Below are 17,009 nucleotides of genomic sequence, written 5' to 3'. Positions count from 1 at the left end.
ACATTGTACTCTATGCTACTCTCTCCCCACCCCCACCCTCCCCTTGCTTATCTCTCCATGCTTCAGGCTCACTGCCTTTATTCCTGATGAAGGGCTTTTGCCCGAAACGTCGATTTCGCTGCTCCTTGGATGCTGCCTGAACTAATGTGCCCAGTACCATTGTCCTACAAAATGGCTTTTTCTTTTAAAATCATCTGAGATTTCAAAAATGCTAATTAGATTAATGATATTCTCAGATCTCAAGCTCCAGGGGACAACACACAAACATTCAATCCATGACATGCAAGTGTACACTCAAATCAGACCACAAAGAGTTAATGTTTCCACCAGCTTCCCTCCTGTCTCTCCCTGTCTCTCTCAATGTCACTTGAACTCTTAGGTCAGTGAATGTAATTTACAGAAGAATGTTTTCTCTCGCTCTCACACACATGAACATCTTCCAACTTCCTTACTATCTCAGTTTCAGCCTTTGTGTTTTCCTAGCCTGAAAGGGTAATGACATTTTCACATTCCAGAACAGTCGAGATTAGGGAGCTGAGCTTCATAAATTCAAATCTGCTCAGTGTGGAAATGTATCAGGATTGTTCTATTATGTGCATCTTCCACTCAGTGTATTAAATTACAAATTCTTTTCTGATTGAGTATGAGTTTTGTTAACAGTCTTCAACTTAAACACGGTGCTCAGTGGTTAGCACTGCTGCCTCACAGGGTCTCAGGTTCGATTCCAGCCTCGGTGACTGTCTGTGAGGAGTTTGCACATTCTCCCCGTGTCTGCGTGGGTTTCCTCCGAGTGCTCCGGTTTCCTCCCACAGTCCAAAGATATGCAGGTCAGGTGAATTGGCCATGCTAAATCGCCCATAGTGTTCGGTGCATTAATCAGAGGGAAATGGGTCTGGGTGGGTTACTGTTCGGAGGTTCGGTGTAGACTTGTTGGGTCGAAGGGCCTCTTTCCACACTGTAGGGAATCTAATCTAATCTAAACCAGAAACTCAGTTTATCCAACATCCCACTGTGAAATATGCACACCTTCCAGCCCCCGGGGTGAGAAGGAAGTATTGCCACACATTCCACAAGTGAACAAATATTATCACCTTATTTACACTGATCCATTGACACTAAGAACAGATATCCTTAATTTTTTTGAAAAAATGCACCCCCCCCCACCCACCCCGCCATAATCAAGCACTTTCCTGCATCTCCTGTAGCTGATATGTAAGGCTACAAGCTTTCTCAATACCTCGAACAAAAGCTTACAGCTTTGAAGTGAGAGAGGAGAGAGAATGGCAGCTTCTTCATGCATTCTGTTGCTGAACTGCCAGAGCTCCTGTACTAGCCGCTCCCCTTTCATTATACAAGTTTTTTTAAAACTTGAAAGCCTTCTATCTGAGGTACTATCTGTTAGCTGTAAACAAATGGGCCCTAAAATCTATCCAAACTCTCAGACTTCTTGGAGTCTGGGCCATTTACAACGTCTCTGAAAAAAACCCCAAAATGACATAAACTTGCCAGAATGAGCAGGCTTGTCACACCTCCCCCTTACAAACATGGTTAGTACCCTAAAACACACAAAGACATTCTGCTGACTATAAACATGTAAACATGCACAACTACATTCAGATTCAGTCTGTCGTACTCCCACCACCAAATGCCTCCGTATCTCATTCGAGTCTCACCAATGCACTGGCAATCACGTTTTCTCGACCTGCCACCTGTACAATTTTCAAATTGAATGGTTGTAACAACAAGCTCCATCTAAACAGTCTGGCATTTTTGTCCTTAAATTCCTCCACAAACTTCAAAGGGTTATGATCAATGTATATAATTGTCTCAGATGTGTTACTGGTAACATAAACACTGAAATGTTGCAATGCAAACACCAAGCTCAAAGTTTCCTTCTCATTTGTCGAATATTCCTGTTCATAAATGTTCATCTTCCTAGTTAAATACCCAATAGGTCTTTCTTCTCCTCTTCTTCCTGCAGGAACACAGCACTCACACACCATGTCACTTGTATCGATAACCACCTTCACATGATTAGGTTTGGCTAATACCAGGGCAGCGGTTAACACAGTTTTCAGACTGTCAAATATCTTCTGTCCATTGAAACTTCTTGCCTTTCTTTAGCAATGAATGGAGCAGCCACACTGCTAAAATTTGGCACAAACCTTCGATAAAATCCATTCAATCCCAGGAACCATAGTACTGTTTTTTTTGTTGATGGTATGGGAAACTCCCCAGTTGCCTTAGTTTTCACATCCCATGGGGCCATTTCTCTGTGTCCAATAACAAGGCCCAGGAAGGTGACTTGGACTTTGGCAAATTTACTTTTAGCCAGGTTTATTTCCAAGCCTGCTTTCCGAAGTTGATTGAAGAAGACCGATAAATGCGGTAAATGTTCCTTCCGTGTGTGACTAAAAATCACCAGGTCATCGATGTAAACATCACAGTTGGGTAATCTGGCAAACACCTTACTGGTTAGTCTCTGAAATGTGGCTGGCATGTTTGTCACAGCAAATGGCATGACTTTTCTGATACAATCCATTCGACATCATAAAAGTCGAAATTGCCTTTGCTCTTTCTGACAAATGTACCTGCCAATATCCTCTGAGCAAGTCCAACTTAGAAATATATGTTGCTTGGCACATCTTTTCAACACAGTCTTCCAACCGCAGAATTGGATGTGCATCAGTCTTTGTAACTGCATTGACTTTGCGATAATCCACACATAACTGCTGGGTATCATCTGGCTTTGGCATCATTCCTATACATGCCCTCCAGTCAATGTAACTCACTTTGATTATGTTGTTTTGGAGCATACGTTCAATCTCCTTTTAAACCTGTGCCAACTTTAAAGGGTTATGACTGTAAGGATGTTGCTTACTCAGAACAGCATCTCCTATATCTACATCATGCACAATTAGCTTCGTACTTAGTCATAGAGTCATAGAAATGTACAGTATGGAAACAGACATTTCAAGTCCAACTCATCCATGCTGACCTGATATCCCAACCCAATCTAGTCCCACCAGCCAGCACCCAACCCATAGCCTTCCAAACCTTTCCTATTCATATACCCATCAGGAAGCCTTTTAAATGTTACAATTGCACCAGCCTCCACCACTTCCTCTGGCAGCTCATTCCATAGATGTACCACCCTCTGTGTGAAAAGGTTGCCCCATAGGTCTCTTTTATATCTTTCCCCTCTCACCCTGAATCTATGCCCTCCAGTTCAGGACTCCCCCACCCCAGGGAAAAGACTTGGTCTATTTACCCTATCCATGCCCTTCATGATTTTATAAACTTCTATAAGGTCACCCCTCATCCTCTGACACTCCAGGTAAAACAGCCCCAGCCTATACAACCTCTCCCTATAGCTCAAATCCCCCAACCCTGGCAACATCTTCGTAAATCTCTTCTGAACCCTTTCAGGTTTCACAACATCTTTCCAATAGGAAGGAGACAAGAATTGCACGCAATACTCCAACAGTGGCCTAACCAATGTCCTGTATTGATGCAACATGACCTCCCAACTTCTATACTTAATAAAGGAAAACATACCAAATGCTCTCTTCACTATCCTATCTACCTACGACTCCACTTTCAAGGAGCTAGGAACCTGCACTCCAAGGTCTCTTTGTTCAGCAATACTCCTGAAGTCCTGCTAAGATTTGCTTTCCCAAAATACAGCACCTCACACTAATCAAAATTAAACTCCATCTGCCACTTCGCAGTCCATTGGCCCATCTGATCAAGATCCCGTTGTAATCTGAGATAACCTTCTTTGCTGTCCACTACACCTTCAATTTTGGCGTCATCTGTAAACTTACTAACTATACTTCTTATGCTCACTTCCAAATCATTTATATAAGCGATGAAAAGTAGTGGACCCAGCACCGATCCTTGTGGCACTCCATTGGTCAAGGCCTCCAGACTGAAAAACAACCTTCCTTCACCACCCTCCTGTCTTCTACCTTTGAGCCAGTTCTGCATCTAAATAGCTAGTTCTCCCTGTATTCCATGAGATCCAACCGTGCTCACCAGTCTCCCATGGTGAATGCCTTACAGAAGTCCATATTGAACACATCTACCGCTCTGCCCTCATCAATTTTCTTTGTTACTTCTTCAAAAAACTCAATCAAGTTTGTGAGACATGATTTCCGATGCATAAAGCCATGTTGACTGTTCCTAATCAGTCCTTGCTATTCCAAATACACGTACATCCTGTCCCTCAGGATTGCCTCCAACAACTTGCCCACCACTGACGTCAGGCTCACCGATCTATAGTTCCCTGTCTTGTCCTTACCACCCTTCTTAAACAGTGGCACTACATTAGCCAACCTCCAGTCTTCCGGCACCTCACCTGTGACTATCGATGATACAAATATCTCAGTAAGAGGCCCAGAAATCACTTCTCTAGCTTCTCACAGAGTTCTAGGGTACATCTGATCAGGTCCTGAGGATTTTTTCCACAACCTTCCTTCACCACCCTCCTGTCTTCTACCTTTGAGCCAGTTCTGCATCTAAATAGCTAGTTCTCCCTGTATTCCATGAGATCCAACCGTGCTCACCAGTCTCCCATGGTGAATGCCTTACAGAAATCCATATTGAACACATCTACCGCTCTGCCCTCATCAATCCTCTTTGTTACTTCTTCAAAAAACTCAATCAAGTTTGTGAGACATGATTTCCAATGCATAAAGCCATGTTGACTGTTCCTAATCAGTCCTTGCCTTTCCAAATACACGTACATCCTGTCCCTCAGGATTGCCTCCAACAACTTGCCCACCACTGATGTCAGGCTCACCGATCTATAGTTCCCTGTCTTGTCCTTACCACCCTTCTTAAACAGTGGCACTACATTAGCCAACCTCCAGTCTTCCGGCACCTCACCTGTGACTATCGATGATACAAATATCTCAGTAAGAGGCCCAGTAATCACTTCTCTAGCTTCTCACAGAGTTCTAGGGTACATCTGATCAGGTCCTGAGGATTGTTTCCACTTTTATGCATTTCAAGACATCCACCACTTCTTCCTCTGCAATATGAGCATTTTTCAAAATGTCACCATCTATTTCCCTCCATTCTATATCTTCCATTTCCTTTTCCATACTTAACATTTTATTTCTGCATATCTTCAGATGTGATAGTAATAACTCTTTCAGGTCATTCTGATTTTTCTCAGGAAGGTAACTCGATAATTTATTCCAATTTTTGACAACTTCCTCATTGTCCAAATTAATTTGCGAAATGTCCAATTCAGAATCCTCTGAACTTGGTTCTTCCCTCTGTGTTGCAATTGTTAACACCTTTTCCCTTTGCTTTCCTTCCCTATCAAAATACCTTTGAACATATTTGCGTGGCACACTCTGTGAGATTTCTTCCTGTCTGGAGTCCCAATCAAATAGTTCACCTCACTCAATTTCCTTTCAATTTGATAAGATCCAATCAACCTTCCTTTTAAAGGCTCACCTATCACTGAAAGCAACACCAATACCTTATCCCCAATTGCAAAATTGCGAATTTTTGATTTCTTATCCACTTCTTGTTTCATTGTATGCTGTGATATGTTTAAATGCTGTCTAGCCAACTCCCCAACTCTATTTAATCATTGTCTAAAATTTGACACATAGTCCAAACGGGTGGTCTCTGAATTTTGATTTACTAATTTCTCCTTAATCAATTTTAGTGGTCCTTTCACTTCATGCCCAAAAACTAATTCAAATGGACGGAATTTGGTCGATTCATTTGGTGCATCTGTGATCGCAAAAAGCACAAATGGAATTCCTTTATCCCAATCATCTGGATAATCCTGTCCATAAGCCCTCGACATGGTCTTTAATGTCTAATGCCACCTTTCGAGCGCTCCCTGCGATTCTGGATGGTACGCAGTAGATTTGAATTGTTTTATTCCTAAGTTGACCATAACTTCCTTGAATAATTTTGACCTTTGATCTGACTCTATCTCTATTGGTGTATCTAGGGAAAAGTGTGGGTAATTCCTCTACAACCCTTTTAGCTGTGATATTGCGTAATGTAATAGCCTTTGGAAATCTATTCAATACATCCATTATTGTTAACAAATACGGATTCCTACTTTTCATTTGAGATAGGGGACGTACACGATCTTGTAAAAGGTTCCTCAAATGCTATGATAGGTATTATAGGTGCAGGTTTTATTGCTGCTTGTGGTTTTCCAATTACCTGACATGTATGACATGCCTGGCAAAATTCAACCACACCCTTGTGAAGTCTAGGCCAGTAAAAATGTCCTTCTATTTTAGCATGTGTTTTCCTCACTCCTAAATGACCACCAAGTGGTAGCTCATGCGCCACTTGCAGCACCTCCTTTCTATACCCCATTGGTAATATGATTTGATGAATTGCTGCCCATTTCTCATTTGCCTGAATATGTGATGGTCTCCATTTCCTCACTAAGACGTCATTTTTAAGGTAATAACATTAAGGGATACATTTGGATTCCTTCTCTGTATATGCCTTTTGGTACAACTGCTTTACATTTTCAGCTTTCTGCTGTAACTCAATTAATTTAGCTGAACTAAATCTGTCTGCTATTTGCTTCTGTTTTGTTTCAACCATCCGATCAAACAGAGTCTCTGCTAATGCCACTTCAGTTGTCTTATCTGTTCTCTTTGATCTCTCCTGTTTCAACTGATGACTTTGTGACCCCCATCGCCACACAGTCAGGAAAAATTCCAGGATATGGGTGTCCTGCATTATTTCAGTTGCCTGAGTTTCTCCTGGCTTTTCAACCACAGAGGGCAGCACTCCTACCAGTGAATCAGCTATTTCATTAGCAAGAACAAATTGTATTCCGGGGGCTGAGAGTTGGTCCAGTACTCCTACCACAAATTCTCCACTCTTTTCTGGACACTGTAACCTCACTTTACATAATTGAGCACTTTTTCACTCACCATGAATTCCTGTTTCTGTCAATAGTCCTTCAGAAGTACACATCTCCTCATCTTTCAGCATGAGTGGATACTGTGTCTCTTAGTATTGTAACCACTTTACTTGCTGCTCCTGGCCTATATGAATAAACTTTACCTTTGCAGGTATATCTTTGAAGCTGATCTGGCACTTCTTCCTTAACCAACCTCCGACCAGCTTGTACATTCTGGTGCAGCTTTCTCGCCTCCACTGAGCTTTCTGTTACCACTTCAACAAAACTCCCAGGCTTGATGTGTTTTCTTACATCTGGCTTTCCAATTCATTTCCTAGCTCACCAACATTGTAATTTTACACAGTCTACTTTATTGCAATGAAAATACTGGAGCTTTTCAACTTCTTTGTCTCCTTCAATGGTTTCCTTTTTAACCCATGGTAAGTTATCCTTATGATCTTCCACAAGATCTACCTCTCCCTTTCCAGGTGAGGATTTCTCTTTGCCTCAATTGCTATCCCTCATGGACTGAAGTTGATTCTGGAAGCGGAACCATGTTTTGTGGACCAACTCATAATCATCAGCCACTTCAGCTGCTAACGGTGCCGTTTTAATTTCTGCTCTTCCACATGAGTTCATCCTACTTCCTCCCTACGCTTATCTTCAGCCTTCAACTTCATCCTTTTAAGCTGACTTTCCTTTCTAAGTGTCATTTTCTGGAGTTCAAGCTCTCTTTTTTTTCTCTTCTGCTAAAACTCTTTGTTCTTTTTCTTTCTCTCCTGCTTTTAACCATAACTCAAACTGTTTCACTTCTGCTGCCCTTTCCTTATCTCTCGCCTCTGACTCAAGCAGCTTCATTTGCAATTGAATTTTTGCCACCTCTACAGATCCTGATGGTGTTTCCAGCAAATTTAAATGCTCAGCTATCACTGTAACTATCTCGTCTTTCCTCATGGTATGAGGTAGCTCCAACTCCGGCTTGCCTGCTAATTCCCTCAGCTTGGCCTTAACCATCTTTTGTAAAACCCCCAAGGTCACTTCTTCAACCACCAGAAAACTCTTGGTCTCTGAAAGAGCCATACCTATGCCAAGCTATATTTACCCAACCAAATCAACCCCTGGAATGAAGACACCAAAACCTACCACTCGCTGCCTCAGAGTCCAAACAATTTGAAATCCAAATCCCAATTCGGAACTACAAAAAATCCCGGATGAGCCCACAATCTGTTATGGACCAGGCCAGACCCCTCAAACCACATAAGGAAGGTAGTCCAGACTTTAATTTTGTGATTTGATTTAAGCAAGAGTACAGTGGATATTCCATGAGCAAATCAGCTGGTCAGACTACTTAGTTTTAAATAAAACAGAATTTATTTACAAGGTTACTGAATGAACCACAAAGAACCGAAAACAGAATACCGAAATAACTTATCCTATCCAAACACGACTGGCTATGTAAAAACAATGACTGCAGATGCTGGAAACCAGATCCTCGGTTAGAGTGGTGCTGGAAAAGCACAGCTCAGGCAGCATCCGAGGAGCAATAAAATCGACGTTTCGGGCAAAAGCCCTTCATCAGGAATACAGGCAGATTGCCTGCAGAGTGGAGATATAAATGAGAGGTGAATGGGGGTGGGGATGGAGGTGATAGGTCAGGGAGGAGGGTGGAGTGGATAGGTGCAAAGAAAGAAAGGCAGGTAGGACAAGTCATGGGGACAGTGATGAGCTGGAAGTTTGGAACTGGGGTGACGTGGAGGAAGGGGAAATGAGGAAACTGGTGAAATCCACATTGATGTCCTGGGGTCGAAGTGTTCCGAGGCGGAAGATGAGGCGTTCTTCTTCCAGGCGTTGGGTGGTGTGGGAGGCCTAGGACCTCCATGTCCTTGGCTAAGTGGGAGAGAGAGTTGAAATGTTGGGTCACAGGGCGGTGTGATTGATTGGTGTGGGTGTCCCAGAGGTGTTCCCTAAAGCGCTCTGATAGGAGGCGTCCAGTCTCCCCAATATAGAGGAGACTGCATCGGGAGCAACGGATACAATAAATGATATTGGTGGATGTGCAGGTAAAGCTTTGATGGATGTGGAAGGCTCTTTGGGGCCTTGGATGGAGGTGAAGGAGGACTTGTGGGCGCAGGTTTTGCAATTCCTGCGGTGGCAGGGGAAGGTGCCAGGATGGGAGGGTGGGTTGTTGGGGGGGGGGCATGGACCTGACCAGGTAGTCACGGAGGAAATGGTCTTTGCGGAAGGCGGAAAGGGGTGGGGAGGGAAATATATCCCTGGTGGTGGGGTCCATTTGGAGGTGGCGGAAATGTTGTTGGATGATTTGGTTTATGCCAGGATTCCATTATTATATTCTTTCCTATTACATACTGCACCTACATACCACTTCCTACGATTCATGCACACATCCATGTCCCTCTGCACTGACACACTTTGAATCTGCTTCCCATTTAAATAATAATTTGACCTTTTATTTTTCTGGCCAAAAATGGACAATCTCACCCTTATCCACATTAAACCTCACGTGCCAGACTCTGGCCCATTCCCCTCGCCTAACAATATTCATGTAAACTCTTTATCTCCTCATCACAGCTTATGTTCCCATCTACAGGTAGTTGTGGGATAATGCGCATTTCAGCAGTGTTGCTGAAGAATTAAGGAACGGTGTTTTTCAGAGCGCTTACCTTTGTTGGCAATAGTGCGATTCCAATGGGGATCAGTTTGAATGCTTCATTCTGTGCATGCCCCGATGTCAGTGCCATGCTACACATGCACTAGTGTCCGTGTCATTCTGCATGTGTGATGTCGATGCTGGTCTTAATGCTGTTCTGCACATGCGCCAATGTCAGCTGCTGACAGTGGTACATGGAAGTATGTGGCAGATACACATGTGACTCAGCCAACATTATCCTTCTCATACGCTGCAGGCAAGGATGCCCTGAGGCATGGTACATTGGCAAGACCAAGCAGAGGCTACAGCAACGGATGAGTGGACACCGCCCAACAATCAACAGACAGAGTGTTTCCTCCCAGTTGGAGAACACTTCAGTGGTCCTGGACATTTGACCTTGGACCTTTGGGTGACCATCCTCCAAGGTTGACTTCGGGACAGGCAACAATGCTAAGTGGCCAAGCAGAGACTGACAGCCAAGTTTAGTACCCATGGGGATGGCCTCAACTGGAACCTTGGGTTCATGTCACAGTACAGGTGACCCCACTGCACTACATACATACACACACCTACAGACCCATACAGTCACACAGACCCTCTCTCATACACAAGCTCTTTCTCATAGGTGCACACATTCACACCTACACACGTACCCTCTCATAGACTTATACCCTTTTAGACTCACACACATACATACACTCTCTCACAGACACTCAAACCCATTCCCCCCACCCCCCGCCACCTCCATCCTGCACAGACACACATATAAATTTATGGAGTGATTTTGTACTTGCAGAATTACATTTTATTTTGCTGAAAAACTGCATGAATCCATGTAAAATTCTGTAAATCCCTTTTTTAGAAATAGAATCAGCATGAACACTGGGGCACAGACAGCCTCACACAGGGCACCTCAACACCTTCAATGCATTATCTGGGCCCACATGGCACCAATTATTAAAGTTCATTTGAGAATGTAACTTTAAAAAATAGTCCTGGTATTTACATATGAAAGAACTGAAAGCAACATGGTCATTCTAAAAGATGAGAGACTTAACAAACAATCCAGGTCGTTTTCAATATATAATTTCAGTTGTACAGTCATAGAGTCATAGAGATGCAGAGCATGGAAACAGACATTTTGGTCCAACCCATCCATGCTGACCAGATATCCCAACCCAATCTAGTCCCACCTGCCAGCACCCGGTCCATATCCCTCCAAACCCTTCCTATTCATATACCCATCCAAATGCCTCTTAAATGTTGCAATTGTACCAGCCTCCACCACTTCCTCTGGCAGCTTATTCCATACCCGTACCACCCTCTGTGTGAAACAATTGCCCCTTGGGTTTCTTTTATATCTTTCCCCTCTCACCCTAAACCTATGCCCTCTAGTTCTGGACTCCTCCACCCCAGGGAAAAGACTATGTCCATTTATCCTATCCATTCCCCTCATAATTTTGTAAACCTCTATAAGGTCACCCCTCAGTCTCCGAAGGTCCAGGGAAAAAAAGCCCCTCCCTATAGGTCAAATCCTCCAATCCTGGCAACATTCTTGTAAATCTTTTCTGAACCCTTTCAAGTTTCACAACATCTTTCCGATAGGAAGGAGAACAGAATTGCATGCAATATTCCAACAGTGGCCTAACCAGTGTCCTGTACAGTGGCAACATAACCTCCCAACTCCTGTACTCAATACTCTGACCAATAAAAAAAGCATACCAAACGCCTTCTTCACTACCCTATCTACCTGTGACTCCACTTTCCAGGAGCTATGAACCTGCACTCCAACGTCTCTTTGTTCAACAACACTCCCTAGGGCCTTACCATTAAGTGTATAAGTCCTGCTAAGATTTGCTTTCCTAAAATGCAGGACCTCGCATTTATCTGAATTAAACTCCATCTGCCACTTCTCAGCCCATCTGGTCAAGATCTTGTTATAATCTGAGGAAATCCTCTTTGCTGTCCACTACACCTCCAATTTTGGTGTCATCTGCAAACTTACTAACTGTACCTCTTGTGCATCATACTGTAAACTTTTGCTATAAATTCTGTGTCTTACGATCTTATACTCCACAACCACCTGAAGTAGCAGTGCTCCGAATGCTAGTGCTTCCAAGTAAACCTATTAGACTATAACCTGGTATTGTGTGATTCTTAACTTTATATACCCCAGTCTAACACGGGCACCTCCAAATCATAGCTGCCAACAGAGCAGCTGTCTGTGATAGCAGGTTTCTTACATTTTTTATATGTACTGTGTTAAACTTACTTTTGTTTCGTTAATAAATATGACTTCAATCTTAATTCAGGCTGTTCTATATTTTGTGTTAGACGTCTGGGTGATTTTTGAGTGATTGTGAGTAATATTTTTTGTTGGTCTGCCCCATCCCCATTTTTCCCATAGGCCCCCCCCCCCCCACTTTTATTTAGTGATTTTCTATTAGATGAGACTTTGCTGGAACGCAACAAAGGCATTAAAGGAGAACTACCTGCATTTGAATATCATCTGTGAATTTTGCTATGTTACACTCTGTCCCTGCTTGCAGATCATTTATATAGATCATAAATATTTTTTGTCTGAAAACTGAACCCCACAGCAAGACTCTAGTTACAGTTTGCCATCCAGAGAAGGACCCATTTATCCTGAGCCTCTGATTTCTGTCAGTCAGCCAATTCTCTATCCAAACCAATACTTTACCCGTAAACCCCTCAGATCTAATCTTCTGGATCAGTGTTTTATGTATCACCTTGTCAAATGCCTTCTGGAAGTCTATATATACCATATCCACCAGATCCCCATTACCCACCTTGCTGGTTACATCCTCCAGCAAGTTTGTCAAGCATGACTTGCCCTCATGAAACCATGCTGACATTAATGAATTGAGTCTTGTTTTTACCAAATGTTCAGTTATCTCCTCCTCTATGATTGACTCCAGCAACCTCCCCACTACAGACTAACTGGTTATTGTTCAACGTTCAGCATAATTTGTGACTCCTCAGATTCTGAAGCAGTCAATGTCATAAATGCAGCAAGACTTGGACAAGATCAATCTTGCATCTCTTCTTTAAAAAGGCATGTTCCACAAGGAGGTGGACGATGGATTCTTGCTCACCATGGTCAGGTTCAGCAGTAGCATGGAAGGGGATGATTTTCTAAACATAGAGTTATACTGCATGGAAACAGACCCTTCAGTTCAAACAGGCTATGCTAAACATAATCCCAAACTAAACTAGTCCCATCTATCTGCTCCTAGCCCACATCACTCCTAACCCTTTCTACTATGTATATATTTTAAACTTTGTAACTATACCTGTGTGCACCACTTCATCAGAAAGTTGACTCCACACTCAAACCACCCTCTATGGAAACAAAATATCCCTCGTGTATTTTTTAAATGTCCCTCCTTAAAAAATGTCCCCTTAGTCTTGAAAATTCCCATCTTATGTGGAAGGGTTCTTATGGGATCTATCTACCAACCTTATCCCCAATTCCAAAGATAGCCCATAATACTGTCAAGCCAATCTTCTGGATCTAAATTTATTTGCATTGACAACCCAAAGAGCCTAGGAGAAAGTGAGGAATGCAGATGCTGGAGATCACAGTGAAAAAGTGTGGTGTTGGAAAAGCACAGCTGATCAGGCAACATCCCAAGTGCAAAATAATCCATGTTTCGAGCATAAACTGTTCATGAGGAGCCCAAGGAGCTAGCCTTTCCTTCTCCTCATTGGCCCTAACTTGGCCGTTGATTGGTCAACACAACCATCACTTATCCCTTTCCCGCCAGCGGCACCGGCCGTTAATTTCCAATTCTGTCCCGCCTCCGCGTCCCGGTCTTTGTCTAGCCATTGATTGGTCAATATATCCATCAATCACGTCTCTGCCCGATCTTTACTGGTTAATCCATCCATCAATTACACCGGTGCAGGTCAGTCCCACCTCCAAACTTCAGCGAAAACTTTGGTTGGCCGATAGTGGATTGGCTCTTCTGCCCGTCAATTAAGTGAAGGGCGAGTTAAACCGCGTGTTCGCTGCCACGGTGGGTCCAATGTCTCCCGCACACTGTCGGTTCTCATTGGTCTGCTGACCTCAAACACCGACCGTCGATTGGTTAACTTTTCCATCAGCAAGCAAATCCGAGCGGGCGGGAATGACGTCAGGTTAGGTTGCCCAATTTGGTCCTGCCCTCAACCCATTCCGATTGGTCCTTCCGACCAAATGTCGTTTGCCGACCGGTGGACGGGGTCGTCAGTCAGTTATTTGGAGGCGGGGCAGGTGGTATCGTCAGGTTTGGTTGCCGCGGATGAGTTGTGGGGCATCACCCTTGGCAAGATGGCGGTGGTCACCGGTTTTGGCGACTGCGATTGTGACCGGATTTATTCGCGTGCCCGTCGCTGCTAGAAGCTTCTCAGCCGTCCATCGGCCCTGACGCGGAGCAGACGAGTTCCGTGCGTTTATCGGTCGAGTTGACTTCTTTTTGCAATAAGCGCTGTTCCCGAGCGCTTCTCCCGCTGCCGTCCCATCATATTTCCCTCTGTCTAATAAAATGGCAACCATGGAGAAATTGATGAAGGCCTTCGAGTCACTAAAGTCATTCCAGCAGGGTCCGTCCAGTGAGGAGCCAGGCCAGAAACTGTGAGTAAAACGATCTTGGTGAGAAAGGGTCTCACAAGGATGGCGGGGGTGGGGTGGATTTGTTGGGAGGTGGTGAACTATCGCTGACACCCAAGCACTTCTAGAGATCCATAAACGGGGAAACACGTACCACAAGGATACAAACACGAACAGAAAATCTCTCAGACATGAATACGTGCATGCCAGTGTACAAAAATCACATCCTGCTTGTGACAGTGTACAAAAACGCACGGTGTACAAAAAGTGCACCCTGATGTGCCTGTGTACATAAGCATGTACTGATAGACCAATATACAAAAATATGTGCTGCCATGCTGGTGTCTAAGGACAGAGCTTGCTGTGCTGATGTAGAGCAATACTGAAGAACCAGTGTACAAAACGTGAATGCTGACTCTCCAGTATACAAACTGTGTGTTGACATTCCTTATTACCCAAGTGCACTGAAATGATAGACAGCTGGCATACAATTACACATGTGCACAGACCACGTTGTCAAATACAGTTCCTGCCAAACTCAAGGGCACTCTAGGAAATCTGGGAGATGATCAGTTTTCACTCCTTTTGTTATCTTATTTCTGTATGTATTGATATCTTTTCTGTTGCAATGCTGCACGCAAGATGTTTCTGCTTTTGATGGACTGTCAGAGATGGGGAAAGGGTATCAATAATAAACTGCAAATGCTAGAATTGTGAAACAATGCTGTCAGGACTCACTGGGTTAATCAGCATGAGGTGCAAAAACAAGTTAAAGTTTGCTGAAGAACCTACACCTGAAATGCTATCTTTTCTGATCTCTCCACATGCTGACTGACTTGTTGAATGTTCCTAGTTTTCATTATTAGTCTTTTCTAGTTTTCATCTTGTGTAATGTCTGTTAGTTGTGGATGTATTTGTGTATTGTTTTTGCTGGAAATATGTCAACATTTGTTGTAGAGGTAGACAATGTTGGGGTGGCTTAATGGATTTAATGGGCAATGCTGATTTGTTTTCAATGGGGTGGAAACTCAGGTTGTGGAACATCTAGTGGGGGAAGGAATATTAATATGGGATCTTCTCTTGAGCTTTATCCATAAACAATGGCATTGTTGTTATTAGATTAAATTGGATTCCCTACAGAGTGGAAACAGGCCCTTCGGTCCAACCAGTCCACACCGACTCTCTGAAAAGTAACCCACCCAGACCCATTTCCCTCTGACTAACCCTATGGGCAATTTAGCATGGCTGATTCACCTGACCTGCACACCTTTGGATTGTGGGAGGAAACCAGAGCACCTGAAGGAAACCCATGCAGACATGGGGAGAATGTGCAAACTCCACACAGACAGTTGCCCGAGGCTGGATTTGAATCTGGGACCCTGGTGCTGTGAGGCAGCAGTGCTAACCATTGAGCAACCATGCTGCCATTATGTTTCTCAAAAACTTAGTAGGGAGGAGGGAAAGTATATTTTAAACTCAAGAATTTCCACTTACCCAGCATGTTCAGTCACTTTCTGAAACTAGCTCTGGATCTCTTTTTGCACTTGGTACAGTTTGAAGGGGGATATTTTGCATTTTTGTTATACTGGGTGAATAAAGATATTGATAAGAAGGTTACTGGAATTTGGGTGGAACAGGTAACATAAGTGAAGTTGATAAAACTAGGTGGAAGGTGCATCAGCTGGTGAGGATATTACCAGTTTTATGCTTTTGATAACAACCTGCATTTGATGCCGCACCTTAGTGAAATCCTTAGAGTGGAGCGTACAAGTGTACATTGCTATGCTACACTTGCTGATTGATCTGTGTAATAGGAGACTCAGGCTTTCTGTGCCTCTTTTGTGAGATTGATAAAATGCAATATAACTACAACTGTTTGTTTGTTTGTACAAAGGGCAACTCAACAAATATACTGCAATTTTGGAATAAAGTGATATCTATTCATAAACCACATTGGCAAGTAGATCAAATACATGAGGACAGTGCCTTCTTGAGATACAATATGTTTAGTTCAGGTAACCCTGTGGTAAATCTAAGTGTAATTGCCACCATTATCTTGTGCCAAATTATAACTTGGTACCAACAGCATGTTTTCTTGCTTAACTGGAAAAATCACAAAACATAACATTGGTACTTGTCGCAACCTATTTGGTTCTTTTAGAGAAGTAAATTTGCCATCTTGACTTGCACTAACTTGTGTGATTCTAGACCAACAGCAATGTGATTGACTCTTAGCTGTCTTCTGAAATGACTTAGTAAGTTAGTTGCTTCAAAGTCAATTATGGATGGGCAGCAAATGATGGGATCGTGAGCATCTTCCAGATTGCTGGAAAGGATTCAAAAATATTGCTTTATTGGGAATTGGACTTTACTCTCTGTATATAACTGGAGATTTGTCAGTGATTGTTAAACAGGTGGGTGGTATGGATATGATGTAACCTTAAGGGTGTAACAGCTAGTAGCATCTGACGAGTCTGGGCATTCTCTATAGATCACTTTGCTACAGCAGCGTTTACATCTTATGTTGATTTTTATTGGAAATATCAGTAACACGATGAAAAGATCCTTTGCAGTATTGGTTACTCAGTTGGGGGAAGGAGAATCCTCATAATCTATAAATACTCACCTTGATGTTTTACATTCTTTTGCTGTCTGTAGTGATGGAGATGACTTTTCACTTGTAAATTCTGATCAGTCTTGGAGTCAAGAACAAAAGGGAGCCCCAATGCCGAGTTTCATGAGGGTGTAAGTTGGAGAGTCATGGAGATATACAGCACAGAAACAGACCCTTCGGTCCAACTCGTCCATGCTGACCAGATATCCTAAAT

At 43.1% G+C, this 17,009-nt stretch overlaps 1 protein-coding gene across 8 annotated transcripts in view; it reads left to right on the top strand.

The window, feature by feature from the left end:
* The first annotated feature begins 13,837 nt into the window (after positions 1–13,837).
* Positions 13,838–17,009, top strand: part of htt (huntingtin) — a 241,245-nt gene continuing 238,073 nt past the window's right edge. For 6 of the 8 annotated variants that reach the window (XM_043703763.1, XM_043703736.1, XM_043703754.1 and 3 more), the window contains exon 1: positions 13,843–14,205. In XM_043703763.1, coding sequence (XP_043559698.1) covers positions 14,117–14,205 — 89 coding nt within the window. In that variant the 5' untranslated portion in view covers positions 13,843–14,116. Of the gene's footprint in view, positions 14,206–17,009 lie in introns of all 8 variants that reach the window. The other 2 variants (XR_006313622.1, XM_043703713.1) reach the window with 2 other exon arrangements.

Source organism: Chiloscyllium plagiosum, chromosome 2 (assembly GCF_004010195.1).
Source record: "Chiloscyllium plagiosum isolate BGI_BamShark_2017 chromosome 2, ASM401019v2, whole genome shotgun sequence".
Taxonomy (NCBI): domain Eukaryota; kingdom Metazoa; phylum Chordata; class Chondrichthyes; order Orectolobiformes; family Hemiscylliidae; genus Chiloscyllium; species Chiloscyllium plagiosum.
This window is presented reverse-complemented; position numbering and strand designations above follow the sequence as displayed.